This window comes from Hippocampus bargibanti, linkage group LG10, assembly GCF_051943395.1.
Source record: "Hippocampus bargibanti isolate YZ-2025 linkage group LG10, ASM5194339v1, whole genome shotgun sequence".
Classification (NCBI taxonomy): Eukaryota; Metazoa; Chordata; class Actinopteri; order Syngnathiformes; family Syngnathidae; genus Hippocampus; species Hippocampus bargibanti.
In genome coordinates, this window is record NC_142743.1 from 4,245,121 (window position 1) to 4,265,532 (window position 20,412).

The 20,412-nt window shown below is 44.3% G+C and overlaps 2 protein-coding genes across 5 annotated transcripts in view; both read left to right on the forward strand.

The window, feature by feature from the left end:
- Positions 1-9,885, forward strand: part of iqce (IQ motif containing E) — a 46,079-nt gene extending 36,194 nt beyond the window's left edge. For all 3 annotated transcript variants that reach the window (XM_089005462.1, XM_089005461.1, XM_089005463.1), the window contains exon 22: positions 6,911-9,885. In XM_089005462.1, the coding sequence (XP_088861588.1) occupies positions 6,911-7,017 (107 nt within the window). In that variant the 3' untranslated portion in view covers positions 7,018-9,885. The remainder of the gene's footprint in view (positions 1-6,910) is intronic.
- A 1,868-nt stretch (positions 9,886-11,753) lies between these two features.
- Positions 11,754-20,412, forward strand: part of ttyh3b (tweety family member 3b) — a 40,811-nt gene continuing 32,152 nt past the window's right edge. For both annotated transcript variants that reach the window (XM_089005464.1, XM_089005465.1), the window contains exons 1-2: positions 11,754-12,065; positions 13,904-14,087. In XM_089005464.1, the coding sequence (XP_088861590.1) occupies positions 13,962-14,087 (126 nt within the window). In that variant the 5' untranslated portion in view covers positions 11,754-12,065; positions 13,904-13,961. The remainder of the gene's footprint in view (positions 12,066-13,903; positions 14,088-20,412) is intronic.

The window sequence follows — 20,412 nt, forward strand, 5'->3', positions numbered from 1 at the left end:
AATGTTGATCAGGTTTATGCGAAGATATTAACATATACGCAGCTCGAGCCATTTTATCTCCAAATACCTTTGAATGCACTCTTTGTTGCGTTACAGAATGTGGCATAAAAGAACAAACAAAGCAATTACTTTTCCTATTTTGTTTAGCAATTAATGTAGCATAACGATACCACGTGTTTGATAACAACGGATTCCAGTCATGTTTTTCTCCTGCAAATGGTTGATATAATGCGTCCATGACATCTGAATTTTGGGCTTTTTTGTCAGGTGTTTCCATCCAGGCTGTCGGTTTGATGTGTGGTTTGCGCTGGAAAGGCGATGTCACGACTGGTGTTGTCAAAGATGACAACATGCATATAGTTACGGGAAAACCAGTGTGATGTTCACGAAAATCAGGACAGAGTCTCAAGTCCATGCATCCTGCAACCTTGTGGGTTACGATAACGAGTTGGATATCTGTCATTGTGCCAGTTCCAGTTCCTAACCAGTTCCCTTGAGTTATCTTTCTGACAATTCGTTTTGCTTCTTGGGCACAGCTATTTTGAACCCATTTTGTTTTGGGCTCAGAATGGACCACAACGGAGTCCCAACCAGTGGTCCAAGTCTTCCCTGACTTGATACGAGCGTACCAAGAACCATGAGGGTAATCACTTCCAGTTTGTCGTGCTTCGTTCCTGAGGATGTTAAGAGGAAATGAGATGATTCCTGTATCTTGTAGTGGCAAGCAGGCTACAGGATGTGCCATGCTCGGGCACTTTTCTGTCATCGTTGGTTGCAATGGTGGAGTTTGGCAGGCTGATGGAATGGGAGGCTTTACGTGCGTCATCTGGATTGCCTCCACTAATTCATACAGCAAGATGATGTGGACCAAACCCATGGCTATTGAGTGGTTTGGCTCCGTCTCTCTTCCACCTGCTCCGGATCTGGTTGGTGAACGATTTTGCAGTGGCTTTGATGCACCCAGGTGGACCTCTCGGCGATTTTGATGGCAGTTGGCTTTGTTATCAGCACGGTGAATGGCCCCTCCCACTTTGGCGCCGACCAGGGCTTCCGTTTAATCGCTCTGATCAGCACGTGGTCTCCGGGGCGAAGCAGCTTCTGCTCCTGTGGAGACAACAGGGCAGACTGCGGCAGTACACAGGCTGACTGAACCTCTTTTGTTGTAAACATTTCACACAACCATTTTGCCAACAAAGCACCTGGATCTGATTCATTTTCTTGCCAGGGCACACCTTCCCATAATGGGAGGATGAAAGGTCTGCCATGCAAGATCTCAAAAGGCGTTAAGCCATTATTAGTGGGTGTTATTCTCATATATAATTTAACCAAAAACAGACATTCAGGCCATGGTTTGCCTGTTGCCTCCATGGTTTTTCTGAGTCGATTTTTTATTGTGCGGCATCCGTCTCTTCATCCGATCCTGGTATAACACGTTCTCCATTATGTTACCCATGGTAGATGCCATCACATGTTCCATCGGCGAATCTGCACCATTTCCCCACTTTTTTCTCACCACTTCTTGGGCGTGTATTGCCCACTCCATGAGATCAACCAACCTTCCAGTCCGGTGTTGGACATAATGTTTGCGAATGAAATCTCCAATTTCCGGCGTCAAATTCTGCAAAAATGTTTGCTTGAATTGGTTGACATATATGGAATTCTCATCAGCAGATTCAGGAATACAGCAGTGGTTTCGAAAAACATTTTCCAAGCGTCCCCGAAAAATGTTAATATCTTCCCCACGTAACTGTCTACAATTCTGAATCAAGCCAAAGTTTGGTGTTTTTTTTCCATAATGTTCGGATGTTTTCACAAATCAATCTTCGTTGGGTTGTTGCTTCCTCGTACGACATGTTTGTTCCCATCGATGTTTTCCCAGTAAAGTCACCTTTCACCCGATTCCAATGGTGTCCCAAGCATCTCCTGAGAACCTTAAGTGTTTCTTGTCCATTCAACTGATAAGAAGCACATAATTCCTCAAAATTCTCAGTCCAACTTTCTGCATTTTCAACAACATCACCTAGTCCTTTACACGCCTCTGCAACATCACTGTCGCCCCATGGCCGATAAACCAAGATAGTTTGATCATGTATGCTTGAAGAATTAGGATTTGCTACCTGAATGAGTGGCAAAACGTCACAGTCGCTTCCATTATTCATTTCAATTCCATTCAACTCTTCAAACGGATACAATTGTCCAGAACAATTTGCTTTGCTCCTCGTACGCGAAGAGACACAATCAGCAGCAATCTGATTTTTAATATCAGGTTGCAATCCTCGTATTCCTCCAGTAGGGGTCATAAGCGCTCCATTCTGCTGGTCTGCCCAACAGACATTTGGAGTCATCACCGGGGGGGCCCACTCAGGGGGGCCCACCCGCCCCACAGGGGTTGAACAAATGGCGTCCTCCCCTTTCTTCAGCCCTGCGGAGGAGGGGTAGAAGGAGGAGGGGGAAGAGAAGGAGTGGTAGGAGGGGGGTCGCGGCGCCTGCTCGGCGGCGCAGCCCCCCGCCTCTTTTCCTCGCCTCCCGTGGGGGAGCTCTGGGGATTGAAACAATGGCTGCTTTCCATTTTCCACCAACTTTTCATTGGGACGTGCAACAGACGAAGCCACAGTTTCATCGTCAGAGCCCACTTTGGAAGACATTGCAACTATCGCTTTCTCCTCTTTTTTCATCCGTTTGGCTTCCATTTCTCTCTCTCTGATTTTTGCTTGCGCAATCCAAGCTTCGCAGGCAATTATCTCGGCACGTATCTTTCCAAGAGATTTTTTCATCGCGGATGCTTCCTGAAGTTTCAATCGAAACATGATTTCCTTCAAAGGTTGTAGTTGCAAAGCACCAGAGAACGTACTACAGTCCATCCACTTCTTGCAATAAAGTTCGCTACCTGGGAACTTTTTGGACATAAACTCTACGTCCCTATGAATTGGGGTCTTTTTAGAAAAAATAGCACCCATTTTCACGATTGCAACAACAAATTCCTTCTTTAACTATCACCAGAAAGGAAGCACACCTCGCGATGTTGATTCAAACCCAAGAACAAAGGGCGTGATTCGCGCCAATCCTCAGCCAGGATGCGCGTTCACGCACACACACAAGGAATGCTCTTACGCACACACGCACACACACACACACACACCAACGGCTCAAATGACTTCGCCCCCACCCTTTTTTCTCTCCGAGACAAAGAACCTTCTCTGTGCCACTATGCTAGCATAGACAAACCAAGTTAAGAATGTATTTTTGATCTTATTTCTTTCCTCTTGACTCAGTACTATAGCAGCTGCCCTAAAACACTTCCGCTCTTCAGAATAAAAGCGGTCCACCACACAAACTGAATCCCAGCTATCACCACCTTGTGAACAATATTCTTTCACTGGAAAACTTCCGATTCACAATTCGGCGTGTGGATATTTCGTGCACATTAATATGCACTCCTCCACCGGCATACGTATTCTCATTTGGCCACCTTGCCTAACGAAAATCGCTTCACACCGGTTCGTACGTGAGTCAAGTGGAATAGGACCGTCTCTGGCCGGGAGAGGTCTCACAATGCATTCAAACAATGGCTGCTAGCTAGCGCGCTACTTACTTAGTGAACTTTTGAATGCTGCCGTGTAGTCCTTCAGCCAGAACGCGAGGAGCCACAACGCCACCAGAAAGTTGTGATTCTTTCCGTCTCTCGCGCGGAGGATTGCACGAGCAGGCTTCAGTGAAGAACGAAAAAAATCTTCGTTTCTTCCGTAGGTCGCCCCAATCAAAGAGCAGGTTCGACGCGCCTCTCAATGCGCGCCTCCCGTCAAAATTATAAAACGGGTCAACCACCAGGAGCTTCTTTAGTTCCCGTCTCGCCTTGACTGGTCGCCCAGTTGTAGTCCTCACGCTAAGGCAGGTTGACTGGCACGGGTTAATCGGCACCAATTAATGTCTGGTTCAAACTTCGTTTGTCTTTCCTGGTTCGCGCATTGTCTGGAGTTCACTTGATAAAAATATCAGCAAGTACAATAGATGGTGAACAAAAAACTACTTTATTCTAATGAGACAGAGAAAGCACTTCTCGTCTCGGTGGGACGAAGACATGAGCACAGAGAACAAAGAGAAAGAGCAAAAGAGACCGAGCTCCCGCTCTGACAAGTTTTTAAACATACAGAGTGGCGATCTGTTGTCCAATCAGTTGCGAACAAGTCGACCTTTCCCGTCCAATCGGTTACGAACAACTCAGTGTTGGGCGGGTCTCAGATTGAAGTTGGAGCCGCTGCCTTTTCCTTCCAACGGCTATTGAACTAATAAGACTGATAGTTTTATTTAACTAAATTAGACTGAAATTAAACGTGCACAATTCATAATATATACTAAGCTAAACATGAAAAAACATATGTTTACTTAATCTAAACATGAAATAACGTAATATGTTTACTAATGTGCATAAACACTCTATCAGTAATAGTAAAAAAAGTGATCAATAGTGACAAGTTTCCCCTAATTTTGATTTATATTCGTGAGCTATCTTGACTGACTGATTTGTGGTGTCATTCGTTCATTCATTTGATTGTTTATTTATATTCATCCCATTTTTCCCATCTTGTTTTAAACTTCCCTACTTGGAACCTCAATATGTGTGTGAATCTAGCCAACTCAAATATCTCTTTCACTATTTCGAACCATTGATTCTTTGTGGGTGGGTCAGTTTTAAACCATTTTCTTGATATGGCTTTCTTGCTAGCTATCAGCAGCACTTTTATCAAGTACCCATTTCTTTTTTTGCACGTTTTCTTGATTTATGTTAGCTAGATACATCACCAAATCGATCTTTTGTATTTTACATCTTTTTTATATTACAATATGCCAATATTGTAGCCAATTTTCTTCTTTAGTTCTCTCCAAACTTCTTCCCAATAACCTTTCAACTTTTGACATTACCAAAATATATGTGCGTGATCTACATTTCTTTCCTGTCCAATAGACGGCAGCACTTTTTCTGTTCTGGTGTATATTTCCCGGTCACCTCCGGGGTTGTAAAAAAATCTTATGATATTCTTCCATCCAAATTCTCTCCAATGTCTCAAAGTGGTTATTGATTGTTGTATTTTGCAAATATTTGACCATTCTTCCTCTGTTATGCTAGTTCCTTTTCCCATTTCTCTTTTATGTATAGAGTTGAGTTCCCCCTGTTCAACAGGAGCCCTTTGTAAAGGGATGAGATTACTTTATTTTTCCCTCCTTTATACGCATCCATCATTATCTGTATTATGTCATTTCTTTCAGTTGATGTTATGATTTTTATTGTTTTTGTATAGTAGTCGTAGTAGATATCGGAAGTGGTCACTCCTTTCTAAGTTCTTTATCTGTTTAATTTTTTTGGAAGGTTGGCATTTCCCCTTTTTCAATCTTGTTTTTAAAGGACAACCGACGTCACTTTTTTGTTTCTTAACTGACATCAGAAAAACATTTTCTAGCATCTAAAATACCCAAAACACGCAGTATGATATTTTTAGTCAAATGCAAAACACCAATAAAAATTACTTAGTGTCCAAAATCTGCAAAAAAATGAACCCGGAAGTGGCCAGTTTCAGAAGGTCCCACCCCCTTGTTCGTGACATCACCCCAAGACGTCTTGCCTTGCTGGAGAGTCAAAACAATGGCTTCAGATTCGGAGAATATGCTTTCTTGTTACTCGTCCAATTCTGAATATGATTCAAATAGTTCTGAAGAGGAAAGCATACATGTTTGCAATCGATTATTTTTTATATTTATTCCATGCCCTTTTGAGCTATCGGGGGTTGGGAAATGTAGCACAAAAAGAGGCAGAAAATGGCGACAAAGCTCCTCTCAGGAATTAATCAGCCTGTTTCCGCAGGCTGATTAATTCCTTACATGGAGCTTTGTCTCCCTCTTCTGCCTCTTTTTTGGTGCTACACGATGTTTTCAGACCAGCCAAGTACAACCAAATGCATTGACGTGTTGGAAGGACTGCTACAATGTGTCCTTTTTTCGGTCTGGGGCGTTCCTTCAGTGACATAGGCCCTACGTCACTGAAGGAACCCCACGTCACTGAATGAACCTTACGTCGTAGGGTGCGGACTCATCACCAACTCAAAAATAAGACTTCCGGAATATTCAGCGCAAGTCTTAAAACGTAAAATATAGCTATATGCGGTGGACACAACTTGTCCGGAGACGTTGGTTGTTCTTTAAGCTACGTTAATACTATTATATACCAAACGGTTTACAGTTCATTTATACATTTTATAAATAATAAAAATTATAACCTTTAGTGTCATTTTTATAATTTTATATTTTGTATTATCGATTTTTTTTTTACTGTATAACTATACCTGTAATGTATACAAAACTGTTTACTGTACAGTTCATTTATAAATGTTATACTTCGCTTTTAGTGTCACCATTATCATTTTATATTTCATATTATCGATTTATATTTTATATTTAGATTTTATATCGTGGGTTAAAGAAAACACTTACACGTAAAGAATACAGCTGTCGAAAAATTGCTCTCCCTGTTAACAGCCAGAAGAGGTCACCCGACACACACGCTCGGAAAAAAGCAGTGTACAGTACTACAGGAGATGGTATCTGCACTGTATAACTACTGTATTGAGTGTAGTCACGCAGTAGGTTGCTGTGCGAGTGTGTGACATGCTGACTGGCCAAAATTGTAGTACGCGTTGCCGGCTGCTTGCGAGTTGCGGTGCCAGGCATAATATTTTTTTAAAATGGTCTGGCGGTCGTGGCCGTAAGTATGGGTGGTCGTAAATCGCGACAGCCGTAACTTGGATGTTACCTGTATTTTGCTTCTGTTTTTTTTTTTTTTTTTTTGGGGTGGGTGGGGGGGGGGATATGGCCGCCGTTTGTTATTCACATTTTTCAACCCGCCTTTCCTGCGACACAGAGATGGACACGGGTGACGACGCCTATTCGGCGGACTCGGACCATTCGGACGACATCATCGTGGCCGAGTCGTACCCTCGGAGAAGCAGAGAGGCCAGGATCATGTGACCGCAAAAGGACAGCGGGAGCGGTACTCCTCCCTGTGGAACACCTACGGGCGGAGTCGCCGTCGGCATGGAAACGTAGCCCCCCCCTGGACCACCCGCCACCCAAAGTGCCTTCTCGTACGGAGCGAATCCTGCCGGGAAAAAATGTCGTCTTTGTGACGTTTGCTTCATCATCTGAGAAATTTAAACGGGGATAAAAAAATATCGTTATTGTTGGTGCAGTAGTAATAATAATAAGAATAATACATTTCATTTCTAAGCGCCTTTCAAAACTCTCTAGGACACTTCACAATCCCGGGATTTTTTTGTGCGGGTGAGCAGCGGCCGCCATTCGCGCCAGCGTTCACTCTACCCGGAAGTAACACGGCAGCAAAGTTCTGAAAGGAAGAGGAAAGGAAAGAAAGAAGTAGAAAAACAATACAGGACCTGCAGAAAAGGCAGCCACTATCGTGGCGCCATCTTGCAGTCAAAATAAATAAATAACAAACAATATGACAACACAAAAACACAGTCATTCATTCTTCAGCACTTACTGTACCCTATTTGTGACATAAAGCAGTTCTAGATGAAAGAGATGATGAAAGCATCCTTTTCAGCAGTGGATCAGGCTTCTCAAGCGCAATGTTGAAAGCAAACACCAAACTGTAGCATTGACTGACGAAAAGAGATTGTCTCACATCTCCTGTCCCACATTAATCCGCTTCAATTCCAAGCCGCGACATAATTCATATGGGTGCATACATTAAAATCAAAAGTGGAGCCGGCGTGAATACGATGTAGTTTGGACGTCATGCGAAAACAAAGTGAGGGTAAAGAGACATATTTTTTTAAGAGGAAAATTTCATGTTTTTAGACTTTTTGAAGATTTTTGTGTTATTTTTAAGAAACTTTTGAAAGTCCCATTTTTTTGTGAACAGTTGATTTTTTTATGTTTAGGAAATGAAATGTGTTTTCATTTCAAAGATTTTTTTTAGAAATGTGTCATGTTTTTTGAAAGATTTTTTGGAGTGACCGACGGAATATCTGTCTTCAAAAAATGGATGGGTGATATTTCTTTGATAGATAAATGTTAATTTTTCGGAAAATGCAATGTTGTTTTCTTTTGAATGACACTTAAAGGACAACCGACGTCACTTTTTTGTTTCTTAACTGACATCAGGAAAACGTTTTACAGCATCTAAAATACCCAAAACACGCAGTCTGATATTTCTATTCAAGTGCAAAACACGAATAAAAATGACAAAGTGTACAAAATCTGCAAAAAATTGAGCTGCGAATTGGGCATTTTCAGAAAGTTCGTGACGTCACGCCAAGACGTCTTGCATTGCTGGAGAATCAAAACAATGTCTTCAGATTCGGAGAATCTGCTTTCTTGTTACACATCCAGTTATGAATATGATTCAAATAGTTCTGAAGAGGAAAGCATACATGTTTGCAATCAATTAAATAATTTATTCCGTGCCATTATGAGGCAACATTGAGGGGAAATGTCTCATCGAAAAAGAGGCACAAAATGGCGACCTCCCGTGGCCACCTCCGTTTCCACAGGCTGATAAATTCCTTTTATGGAGCTTGGACTTCTGGCGGCTTTTGGCTGCAACACGAGGTCCCCAGACCAAACAAGAACAGCAAAATACATTGACGTGATGGAAGCACTGCTACAATGCGTCATTTTTTCTTTGGTGACGTCACGTACGGACTTGTCACCAACTCAAAAACAAGACTTCCTGAATATTCAGCGCGAGTCTTAAAACGTAAAATATAGCTATATGCGGTGGAATCTTATTAAAATACGCTCAGTAGAAGTCATTTGAAGCCATTTTACAAATTATGGACACAACTTGTCCGGAGACGTCGGTTGTCCTTTAAAGGACGAGCTGGTATCTCTGATTCCGCCTGAATCACTGATTGCCCACTCTACTCATTTGTCAATCTCACCAACCTTTTTTTTTCCAAGATGGCGCCTAAGTAGGCAGCCATCAGCAAGTGCTCTCACGAGCCTTGCTTTTTGTGTTGTTTTTGTCTTGTTATTGTGTTTTCTTTTGCCACTTTGTGTTGTTGTGCGTCGTGTGGAACGGATACAGAATGTTTTTTATCATTTTTGGCCACGACAATCATTAAGGAGGAGACTGTGCTGAGCGGTTGCGCCTTTCGGCAGCATGAATATGCCAGTACTGTTTTTGAATGGGAGGAATGTCGGAGCCATTTGACTGCGATCGCTGGACAGCTCTCGGGCCATTGTGCGTTTTTGCGCCTGTAATGGGCAGCATCTTCACAGCCCCGCTTTGTCAGCGGAAAGGTCAGTGCTGTTGGACAGTCTGCAGTTGGATGGATGCCTGGCTTGAGGAGCCCGCGATAAGAAGAAAGCAGCGTCAGCGCAGAGCGCCGATGCGTATGTGGAACTGTCGCGGCTTGGAATTGAAGCGGATTTATGTGGGACAGGAGATGTGAGACAATGTCTTTTTGTCAATGGATGCTACAGCTTCATGTTTGCTTTCAACATTTAGCTTGTAGACGTACAAATTCCACCATGACGTCCCTGATCCACTGCTGACATGGATGATTTGATCCTCTCCTCTTTCAACTAGAACTGCTTCATGTCATCACAAAGAGGGTACAGCAAGTCCTGAAGAATGAATGATTCTGTGTCTTTGTGTTGTCATTTTTTTTTCTTCCCCAAGATGGCGGCGCGTGAACACGCAGCGGCTCCCCTCTCCCGGCAAATTGGCTTTTTCATGTTTATTATGTTTGTTAAAGTAATTATAAGTGCCTTGCATGCTGGGTCCGAGAGGACAGTAATTTCATCTGTGCTGTATGTCACACATATTAGCATATTGGAGAATAAAGCTGACTTTGACTTTAAAAATCACTTCAAATGACTTCTACTGAGCATATTTTACAAAGATTCCACAGCATATAGCTATATTTTTCGTTTTAAGACTCGCACTGAATATTCAGAAGTCTTGTTTTTGAGTTGATGATGATGCCTGACGTGACGTCACGTCTGGAACGCCCCTGGCCGAGAAAGCAACACACAATGCATTTTGGGCACTTTGTTTGGTCTGAAAACGTCGTGTTGATCCGTGTTGATGGCGAAATTAGAAGGAAAACACATACATAACGCGATGGTGAATCGTTGTGTGTTGCACTATTTGATACTAGTTGACACAACTTCCCAGTAGACGCCACTTGTGCATTTTCTGGGACGCGACATTGGAGTCCTGACAGCTCGAATTGATACCCAAGTATTTCTTTAATCGATTGCAAACATTTATGCTTTCCTCTCCAGAACTATTTGAATCATATTCATAACTGGATGAGTAACAAGAAAGCATCTCCAAATCTGAAGTCATTGTTTTGATTCTAGAGCACGGCAAAGACATCCTGGCGTGACGCCATGAACAAGGGGGCGGGACCTGAAACTCGCCATCTCCGAGGTCATTTTGAAGTAGTTTTGGGACACTTTAATTCATTTTTATTAGTGTTTTGCATTTGACTAAAAATATCAGCCTGCATGTTTTGGGTATTTTAGATGCTATAAAACGTTTTTCTGATGTCTGATTTAAAGGACAACCGACACAAGTTGTGCCCATAATTCGTAAAATGGCTTCAAATGACTTCTGAGCGTATTTTAATAAGATTCCACTGCATATAGCTATATTTTACGTTTTTAAGATTCACTCTGAATATTCAGGAAGTCTTTATTTTGAGTTGGTGACGAGTGCGTACGTGACGTCACGAAAGGACCGCCCCCTGACGGAAAAACAACACATTGTAGCAGTCCTTCCATCACGTCAATGTGTTTTGCTGTACATGTTTGGTCTGAGAACCGTGTTGCACCCAAAAGCTGCCAGAAGAGGGCATCCAAGCTCCATATAAGGAATTTATCAGCCTGTGGAAGCGGAGGTGGCCACTGGAGGTCGCCATTTTGTGCCTCTTTTTTTTTGGGTGAGAGATTTTCCCCCAATGTTGCCTCAAAATGGCACATATAATTCTTTAATCGATTGCAAACATGTATGCTTTCCTCTTCAGAACTATTTGAATCATATTCATAACTGGATGTGTAACAAGAAAGCATATTCTCCGAATCTGAAGCCATTGATTTGATTCACAAGCAATGCAAGATGTCTTGGCGTGACGTCACGAACTGGGGGCGGGACTTTCTGAAAACTTTCTGAAAACGCAGTTCAATTTTTTTGCAGAATTTGGACACTTGAAGTCATTTTTATTGGTGTTTTGCATTTGACTAAAAATATCATACTGCGTGTTTTGAGTATTTAGATGCTATAAAACGTTTTTCTGATGTCAGTTAAAAAACAAAAAAGTGACGTTGGTTGTCCTTTCAGGTGACGTGATGATATTTTTGTTACTTTTCAAGGGACATTTTTCTTCTAAGACACAAAGATTCAAAATGACAGATTTTCAAAGAAAAGTGAATCATTTCAAAAAGTTTGATCAAATCAAATAAATCATCCAGTTGTGGGGATCAAATCTCAACCTTGTGGGCAAGGGAAAACCTATTTTTTGAGGGGTAAATTTATTTTCTCGCAATTGTGAATGTCTAGCCAATTAAAGTAAAACGATAGCCAATTAAAGTATTGATTTTTTTTGTCCTGATCTGGCAACAATAGCCTTCTGTAGTTTTTTTTTTAAAGTCGTCCTATGGATGACGTCATTTCTTTTTGGGAACTGTCATTTGTTTTCCGCTAGGGGGTAACCTTGCGCTCTTATTTATTTTTTCAATCACATGCACCCGCGCGCGCTGCGTGAGCCACCGCGAAACCTCCCCACAATCTTCTCCGCTCTTTCCAACACTTCCCGTGCGTGTGCGCATTTCGTCGAGCACCGTCCGCGGTGAATATGAGCGACGGCGGTCCGGCGGACGCCATCGCGACCAGGTGAACCAAACAAAGCGGCCGGAGCGACCGACTCGACCCCCGCGAGAGCCTGGAAATGGTCGTCGGCCACTGACGGTGAACGCTCGCTCGCCGCCGTCGCGTTGATGCGGCAACGGACAAGGCAACAGACGCCCCCGGAGCGAACAGAGAGGTGAGCGGGACGGGATGTTCCGAGGCGCTGCGGTGGTGTTGCCGTGGCGACTCGGCCGAGACTGCGGCACTCGCCGAGGACAAAGCCGGTGGGGTGGGGATGTGGAGGGGGGCGGCTGACGCCAGCGAGCTAAACCGGGCCAGGTCGCCTCGACTACCGGGGGGTCCCGGCCGGCGTCGAGCGCCGAGCTTGACCTACTTGTGTGTGCGCGTGTGTGTGCGCGCGCGTGTATGTGTGGACGGACGGACACATGGATGTGTGATTGAACGGCCATTTTTGTTGTCCGTTATAATGTGGAGTCGGCCATCGAACTTTTGGGAAGGCTTTGTTTTCGTCTTCCATTGTCAACGTGCGAGTCGAAATAATGTGTCTGCTTTTGTTGAGGTCCCCCCCTCCCCACCTTCGCCGGCGAATGACGCCCCGCCCCCTCCAAAAAAGCTGTTTACTTGAATGGGAATCGATATGAAAGTCAAGTGGTGTCAGCCCGTGGTAAACATGAAGGCGAAAGGAGCCCGTGCATTCGATTGCAGGGGACTGAAGCAGAAAGATCGTCAAATGCAGAAAAAAAGCAGACGTGTAGAAATTCCAATAGTCGTGAGCGAAACTGAAATTTTCTTGTTGTTCCGGGAGAAAAGGGGGAACGTAGTGTTTTTCCCTTTTTTGACGAAACGGCACGATTTGGATCGATACATAAATACCAGATTGACTATTAGGCGGACATTTTACGAAATGAAAACACGCATATTTTTTTGAAATAATTTTTTTGGTGTTTATTCCCCCTGTGATTTTTTTAAACTTAAAAACATTGAATATTTTCATTTTAATTTTTGTTCTTGAGCACCGACTTATTTTCGTGTGAATGAACTGCAAGGTGAAAAGTATTTTGTTCAAAAGAGAAAAATGGACTTGACAGCTGTAAAGATTTTTCTTTCAAAGAGATTTTTTTCATTTTATTCATGGGGGGGATTTTAAAAAAATGATTTTAATTGTTTTTGAGAAACGAAAAAAAATATTCATTGATAAAAATAGTTTCAAAAACAAGAGGATCCCCTTTGCCCCTCCAAAATTAAGTATTTTCTTTTCAAGAGAACGTGTAACTATCCATATTCTAACGAAAAATGTCATCACGGTGCCACTGCCTGAAATAAGAACCAATTATGACTCAAACCCACAAAATAGGTGAGCCGTAATTGGTCCATTACCTGAGCAGGAATGTTGTCATTGCCTGGCGACAGCACAAGGCAAAATGGCCGCCCCCAAAATGGCTGCATATTACTGCTGAAATTATTTTTGCGCAAACTCGATTTTACATCCGAAAATATGATTCTCTTCCCACCTTCAAATCCCATCTCAAAACGCAATTATTTAAAATTGAAATCTTAATATAAATTAATCTCTTTTTATTATTTATAATTTGATCTGTGTTTTTATTGTTATTGTCTAGATGACTGAAAACTTATCCTGTGACTGTAAAGTGTCCTTGAGTGTTTTGAAAGCCGCTTATAAATGAAATGTAGTATTATTATGATGTGTGCATGAGAGTTTTGATAGGCGCTTAGTAATAAAATTTATTATTATGATTATGATGATTATTATGATTATGATGATGATGATGATGATGATGATTATTATTATTATTATTATTATTATTATTTCTCAGAACGCCATGTGTAGACTAGTGGAGGTGCATAGAGCTCATTCTTGTCAAGAAAATATTTAACTTGACGTCCCTGGGAGAGCAAAAGCGATGTTTATTTTTATTTATTTACTGTTTTTGTGTAATTATGGCTGATCAAGTGTGAGGGATTTATTTTCAAGATATCTTTTGGCTCCCGCAGTGTCCGCATCGAATAATCGTGTTTTAACGAGGGGTACGCCAACCATCTCGTCATAAAGATGGCGGCCGTGGTCAACTACTCGCCGCCGTGGTGGGTCAACCTGCTCCACCGCTTGCCTCATTTCAACCTGGACTTCCAGTTGGTCAGCAGCGACTTTCGACCCGAAGACACCGAGTATCAAAAGGTAATTGTGCAACTCGCTTCATCACCGCCGCGTTGCCGCCATAGACGCCTTGACCTATCTGCAGTTGAGTAAACGCACGTCCGAGCGGCGTTTGCGCTGACAGCGTGGGAAGACCAAGCGTCTACCGGCGTCGAGAACAAAATAAAATGGAGGGAGGGGGGGAGCACAGGCTTGTGGTGGGCATGGCAATGACGATGATGATGAGGGTGATGGGAGACGAAGAGCAGGAAGAGCAAAAAGGCTGGAGGGGCGCCAGCTTGATGAGCCGTGGGAGCTGCTTTTTTTCTTGTATATGGCGACTTCCTGTGACCTTTTCACTGCTTAACTGAGGCTCTTTGTGTGTGCATGGAAGCGATGGAATTTTAAGTAGCCTCCCCATTCCACTCAAACTAGGGGGGATTAGATTCATTTAAAGGACAACCGACGCCTCAGGACAAGTTGTGTCCATAATTTGTAAAATCGCTTCAAATGACTTCTACTGAGCGTAATTTACAAAGATTCCACCGCATATAGCTATGTCTTACGTTTTAATTCTCGCGCTGAATATTCCGGAAGTCTTGATTTTGACTTGATGACGAGTCTTGGATTGGATTGGAATTGCCTTTATTAGTCTCGCAGTGGAGAAATTTACATTTCACAGCAGCAACGTTATGAAAGGAATGAAAGTAGAAAAGGAAAACATGTCTTCATGTCACATCACTGAAGGAATGCCCCTGACCGAGAAAGGACACATTGCAGCAGTCCTTTCATCACGTCAATGCATTTTGCGGTACCTTGTTTGGTCTGAAAACTTCGTGTTGATCCGTGTTGATGGGGAAATTAGAAGCAAAACACATAAATAACACTATGGTGAATCGTTGTGTGTTGCACCAATTTGATATTCGCTGACAAAAAAAATCTAAGAAAACAAATCAGCCTGTTTCCACGGAGCTTTGTCGCCATCGTCTGCCTCTTTTTGGTGCTATATTCCCCCCCAATGTTGCCTCAAAATGACACGGAATAAATTCTTTAATCGATTGCAAACATGTATGCTTTCCTCTTCAGAACTATTTGAATCACATTCATAACTGGATGAGTAACAAGAAAGCATGTTCTCTGAATCTGAAGCCATTGTTTTGATTCTCGAGCAAGGCAAGACGTCTTGGCGTGACACGACGAACAAGGGGGCGGGACCTTCTGAAACTGGCCACTTCCGGTTTCAATTTTTTGCAGTTTCAGCACACTTGTTTTTTTTTTTTTTTAATTGTTTTTTGGAACAGTTAGAAAAGGGACTGCCCAATTCGCAGCTCATTTTTTTGCAAATTTTGGACCCTTTACGTCATTTTTATTGGTGTTTTGCATTTGACTAAAAATATCATAATGCGTGTTTTGGGTATTTTAGTTGCTATAAAATGTTTTTCTGATGTCAGTTAGGAAACAAAAAAGTGATGTCGGTTGTCCTTTAAGGGATCACATTTACCCCAAATTGATCTCAAGCGGGCCCGGTGTGAATATTTGTGGCCTAATAAGCCAGCAAAAATGACAATTCCAAACACCTCCCGCCTTTTTTCCTGGGTGCAAATGTACATTTTGAAAAGACTCACGTTTATTGATGCTTTTTATTATCAAACATAAGCCTACAACAGCTTATAGACTTACGAAATCATCAGGCGTAGAATCCCGAGAAACAGCCCATTTCCCAACGTCGTTTAGGTCAGGGGTGTCAAAGTATTTGTTTTTTTTTGCCACGGGGGGGGTTGTTCCGGTTTCCTCTCGGGGGCCGTTATGAATTTGGGGAAGCCATTATCCCGCATTAGAGTTGCCAAATCGCTGGGAGCAGCAAAGCAAATTAAAGGTGACCAAAGTCAAAATGGCTGCCTATTTGGCGACCGCCAAATGGAAACGAGACCAAGGTTCAGCGGCATTTTGTTTCAGGATTCATTCTGTGCAGTGGGAAATTTCCAGTTTCCCGCAGCAGGGAAGAAAAAAACAAATGAGAGGAATCCAACTCAACCCTGATCTATTAGCTATTTATTAGCTATATGATCTTCTTTTCCTTTCGGCTTTTCCGTTCAGGGGTCGCCACAGCAAATCAATGTCCTCCATCTAACCCGATTTTGTGCATCCTCTTCTCTCACACCAGCTACCTTCATGTCCTCTTTGACAACATTCATAAACAGCATCTTTGGTTTCCTTCTCGGTCTCCTGCCTGGCAGTGCAAGGCTCAGCATCCTTCTCCTGATATAGTCACTCTCTCTACTCTGAACATGTCCAAACCATCTCAGTCTGGCCTCTCTGACTTTCTCTCCAAAGCCTCTAATATGAGTTGTCCCTCTCATGTACTCATTCCTGATCCTATTCAACCTGGTCACTTCTTCAGCTCTGCTACCTCCATCTCTGCTTCCTGTCTTTTCTTCAGTGGCACTGTCTCCAGTCCCAACATCATGGCTGGTCTCACCGCCGTTTTATACACTTCCTTTCATGCTAGCTGAAATCCTTATATCACACATCACACCTGACATTTTTCTCCAGCCTGCCTGGAAACCAGTGTCGTGCGGTGAGGTTCATGGCTGGTGAGGCGCTGACGTCATCACAGTCAGATTTACAAACATATGAACTCCACAGAGTAGCGTATTCACCATTTGATTGGCAACAGTTAATGTATTTTGTTTAAAATGTCATGTCAGCATTTTTTATATACTGTATACAAACTGTAGCATAGAAAAAATAATTACAAAAATGTTATTATCGTGTTACCTTTACTTATAAATGAAGTTCAAGTCTCTCTGTCTCAATGGAGATCACTGCCAGTGAAGAAAGTCGTCCTTGATCAGTCCTGTTCCGACTGTATGTTTTCAGTATTTTGTGCTGAGAATGACCGCTCCACTGATGCTTTAGTAGCTGGAACAGTGAGCACGAGCTGGAGCAACTTTGTCGCTTCAGGAATAGTTTCAATGATATATCCTTCTTGGCCAAAAAGCTGAGAAGCTGTCCAGGAGATTTACATTTATTCCTCACCGTTTGTGAGCTATACAGTCCGGTGTTGGTCTTCCTTTAATTATCTCCTGCTTCGATTGAAAGTCCAGTTTAGAAAATTCTTTCAATTTAGATATGTAATCCACCATTCTGAAAATAAGGCCAAGCAACACAAAAAATGACTGGATGGTTGCACTTAACTTGCTAACTGTTTACTGTAGCTTGCTGTCACTAATTCTATTATTCTGCAGCCGAGGAGTCGCGAGAAGAATCTGTAATCACCAACGCCCCCTGTCATGAGGCCGTGCGATGCTGAGCAGGTCTCTGAGCTGTGTGTCTGTCTGGGTCTGAGTCCGAGATGAGTGAACCTCTCTGTCCTGCGACGGCTACTTTTATACAATTTTCAAGCATGTGATATGCGTCAGGCTGAGCCGCACATCAAGGAGATCAACGGCTTGAAAGACATCAAAGCCGCGGTGCGCACTGGTGACGCCACAGGGCTCCCCTCCTGGATCTGAAGTCGGGGTAGGTGACGCAGGAAAAAATGTGCTGGACGTGCTCAGAAGAGCCGGTAGGAGGTGAGCCGTTCTGGGAAGTGCACACGTCTGCCGCTGCCGGTCGTTCGGCCACACGGAGAGGCCAGGCAGGCACGAAGAAGGTCGATCATCAGACATGGGTGGCCGAAGTCGATGTTCGGGAGCACGGCAACGTGTGCTCTACGACTGCCGGTTTGAGTCGGTCGATGGAGACTGTGTCCTTGCGGCCGTTGACTTGAATCCGGAACGTCTTCTCACCGCGGGAGAGGACGGGATACGGGGCATCGTAAGGGGGCTGGAGGGGCTTGCGCACCTGATCACACCGCGCGAGGCATGCGTACATGTGAGGAGTGCAGGATCCACGTGCGTAGGTTGGTACGATGTTCGCGGCGGCCGGGGCCGCAGAGCCAGCGCAAACTGCCGGAGGCGGGTAAGCAGATCATTGACGACGACAGTCGTAGGGTCGGTCGGGTTGAACAGCTCACCAGGCAGACGTAAACTGGCGCGGTATACCAGCTCCGCTGGAGTCGAGTTGATGTCAGGCTTTATCGTGGAGCGGATGCCCAGCAACACCAGAGGCAGGTTATCCACCCAGTGTTCGGCATTGTCGGAAGACATCAGGGAGGCCTTCATTTGGCGGTGGAGGCGCTCAACCATGCCATTCGCAGCTGGGTGGTAGGCGGTCGTGTGGTTTCATTCACATCTCAGAAACTTGCACAGCTTGCCAAATAGTGCAGACTGGTGATCCAAAGCGGGCGACCCAGTGTTGGAGGAAGGCACGACAACATCTTCGGACCCGTAGTCGGACAAGGGAAGGGCTTCGCACCATCGGGTGAAGCGGTCAACGCAAGTCAACAAGTACCGGAAGCCACGGGAGGGGCAAATGGGTCCGACAAGATCTATGTGGATGTGACTGAACCGGGCGTCCGGTGTGTCAATAATTCCCATGGGTGACTTTGTATGGCGCTGGACCTTTGAGCGTTGGCATCGGAGACAGCCGCACACCCAGTCTCGCGTGTCCCTCTGCAGTCCCTTCCAGGAAAACATTTTCGCCAGCAACTTGATTGTGCCACGAATTCCGGGATGAGAGCGACTGTGTAGAGAGTGGAACACCTTTCGCCGGAAGGAGTCTGGAACCAGTGGTCGAGGGACAGACTGGATGCACAGGATTGTGCAGCCAGAGTTATGGACAGGGACAGCGATGATGTTGGGGTCGTTGGCATGGTCGGCCAGCCCTTCTCGTACCTGGGCTGATGCCATCTCGTCGTAGTCAAGACCGTCGGGAAACTGGATCGCGTTGATCTCAACTCGAGAAAGGGCGTCTGCGACCTCGTTTTGAGCCCCCTGGACGTGGCGAAACTCAAGGTGAAATTGCGAGAAGTAGTCCAAGTGCCGAACTTCTCGCTCCAGGTACTTCGTCGATGCCGAGGGGATGGCGGAGAGGAGTGGCTTGTGTAGATGATGACGCGGCCACCCTCGATGAAGTGCCGGAAGTGCTTCACGCTGAGGTAGACGCCAAGAAGTTCCCGGCCAAAGGTGGAGTACCGTCGTTCGGCCGGCTGGAGGGCCTTGGAGAAGAAGGCGATGGGTCGAGAGTCACCGTTGAGGCCGTCGTGGAGAACCGCACCGATTGAAACCGTGGAGGCGTCAACCATGAGAGACAACTGACCACCGGGGCTTGGGTGAGCTAGGAGTGTTGCATCGGCAACGAGATCCTTCAGCCGTCAATTGCTTGGAGGAGAGGTCGACGGGAACATGCTTCTTCTTGTTGCCAGTCAGCGAGTTTAGTGGCAGGGCAGCCTCGGCACAATTCGGGATGAAGCGGCGGTAAAAGTTTACCATCCCGAGGAATCGTTGTAATTGGGTTACTGTCTCAAGTGTGGGAAAGTCACAGATGGCCTGCACCTTGCCGGGTAGAGGGCGTACTCCTTTGCCATCGACTAGGTGACCCAGGAACTTGATCTTGGGTTGGCCAAAAACGCACTCGTCGGAGTTGACGACCAGGCCGTGCTCGTCCAGACGCTTGAAACCGTTTCCAGGTGCTGCAGGTGCTCTTCTTGGGAGTCGCTGGCGATGAGGATGTCGTCGATGTAGGCACAGCAGAAGTCAAGACCGCGCAGGACAGAGTGGATGAAGCGTTGAAAAGTCTGAGAGCGTTCTGTTCTCTTAACATGATGGTGTACTGGACGGCTGGTGACGATGAAAGTATTGTCGGTCACAGTACCAGGTGCGCACAGACGTAGGCTCGCGGGGGAATAAAAGAATATACTTTCCAACCGCATAACCACCAAAGATGCAAAGATACGGGCAAAACGGTGACATTAGTGTTTAGCGGTAGCACATTTAATCATATGACATCTTTTTATTAAAATACAGTAAAGTCTCGTTATATCGATATTCTTGGGAGTCGGAAAAAATATCGATATAACCGGACTATCAAGGTAAACCTCTTCTGAATAGCTCATAAAATCATCACAACATATACTTACGTGATATTTGATCCATGACGAAAAATAGAAGGAGCTTTGAAGATCGAGGAGCGCACGTTGTGTTGCGCAAGAAGGAGATGATGTCACTGATTCTCTTAAAGGCAAAGCTGCACATAACCTGTTTTAAAGGGACATGTAACTTGTGCTGCATCAGTTCCAATCGGCACTTGAACTGCTACCTTTCATTTTGTCGATCTATAAGCACTTATCTTTAGTGTACCGAATTTGACCCAATCGTCCGTAAAGGGATAAACATCTATCCTCATCTATAAAACCCAAATTTTGACCCGTACTGTACATTATAACGCGTAATGGTAATCACAACCCGCTCTCGGTCATAACTTG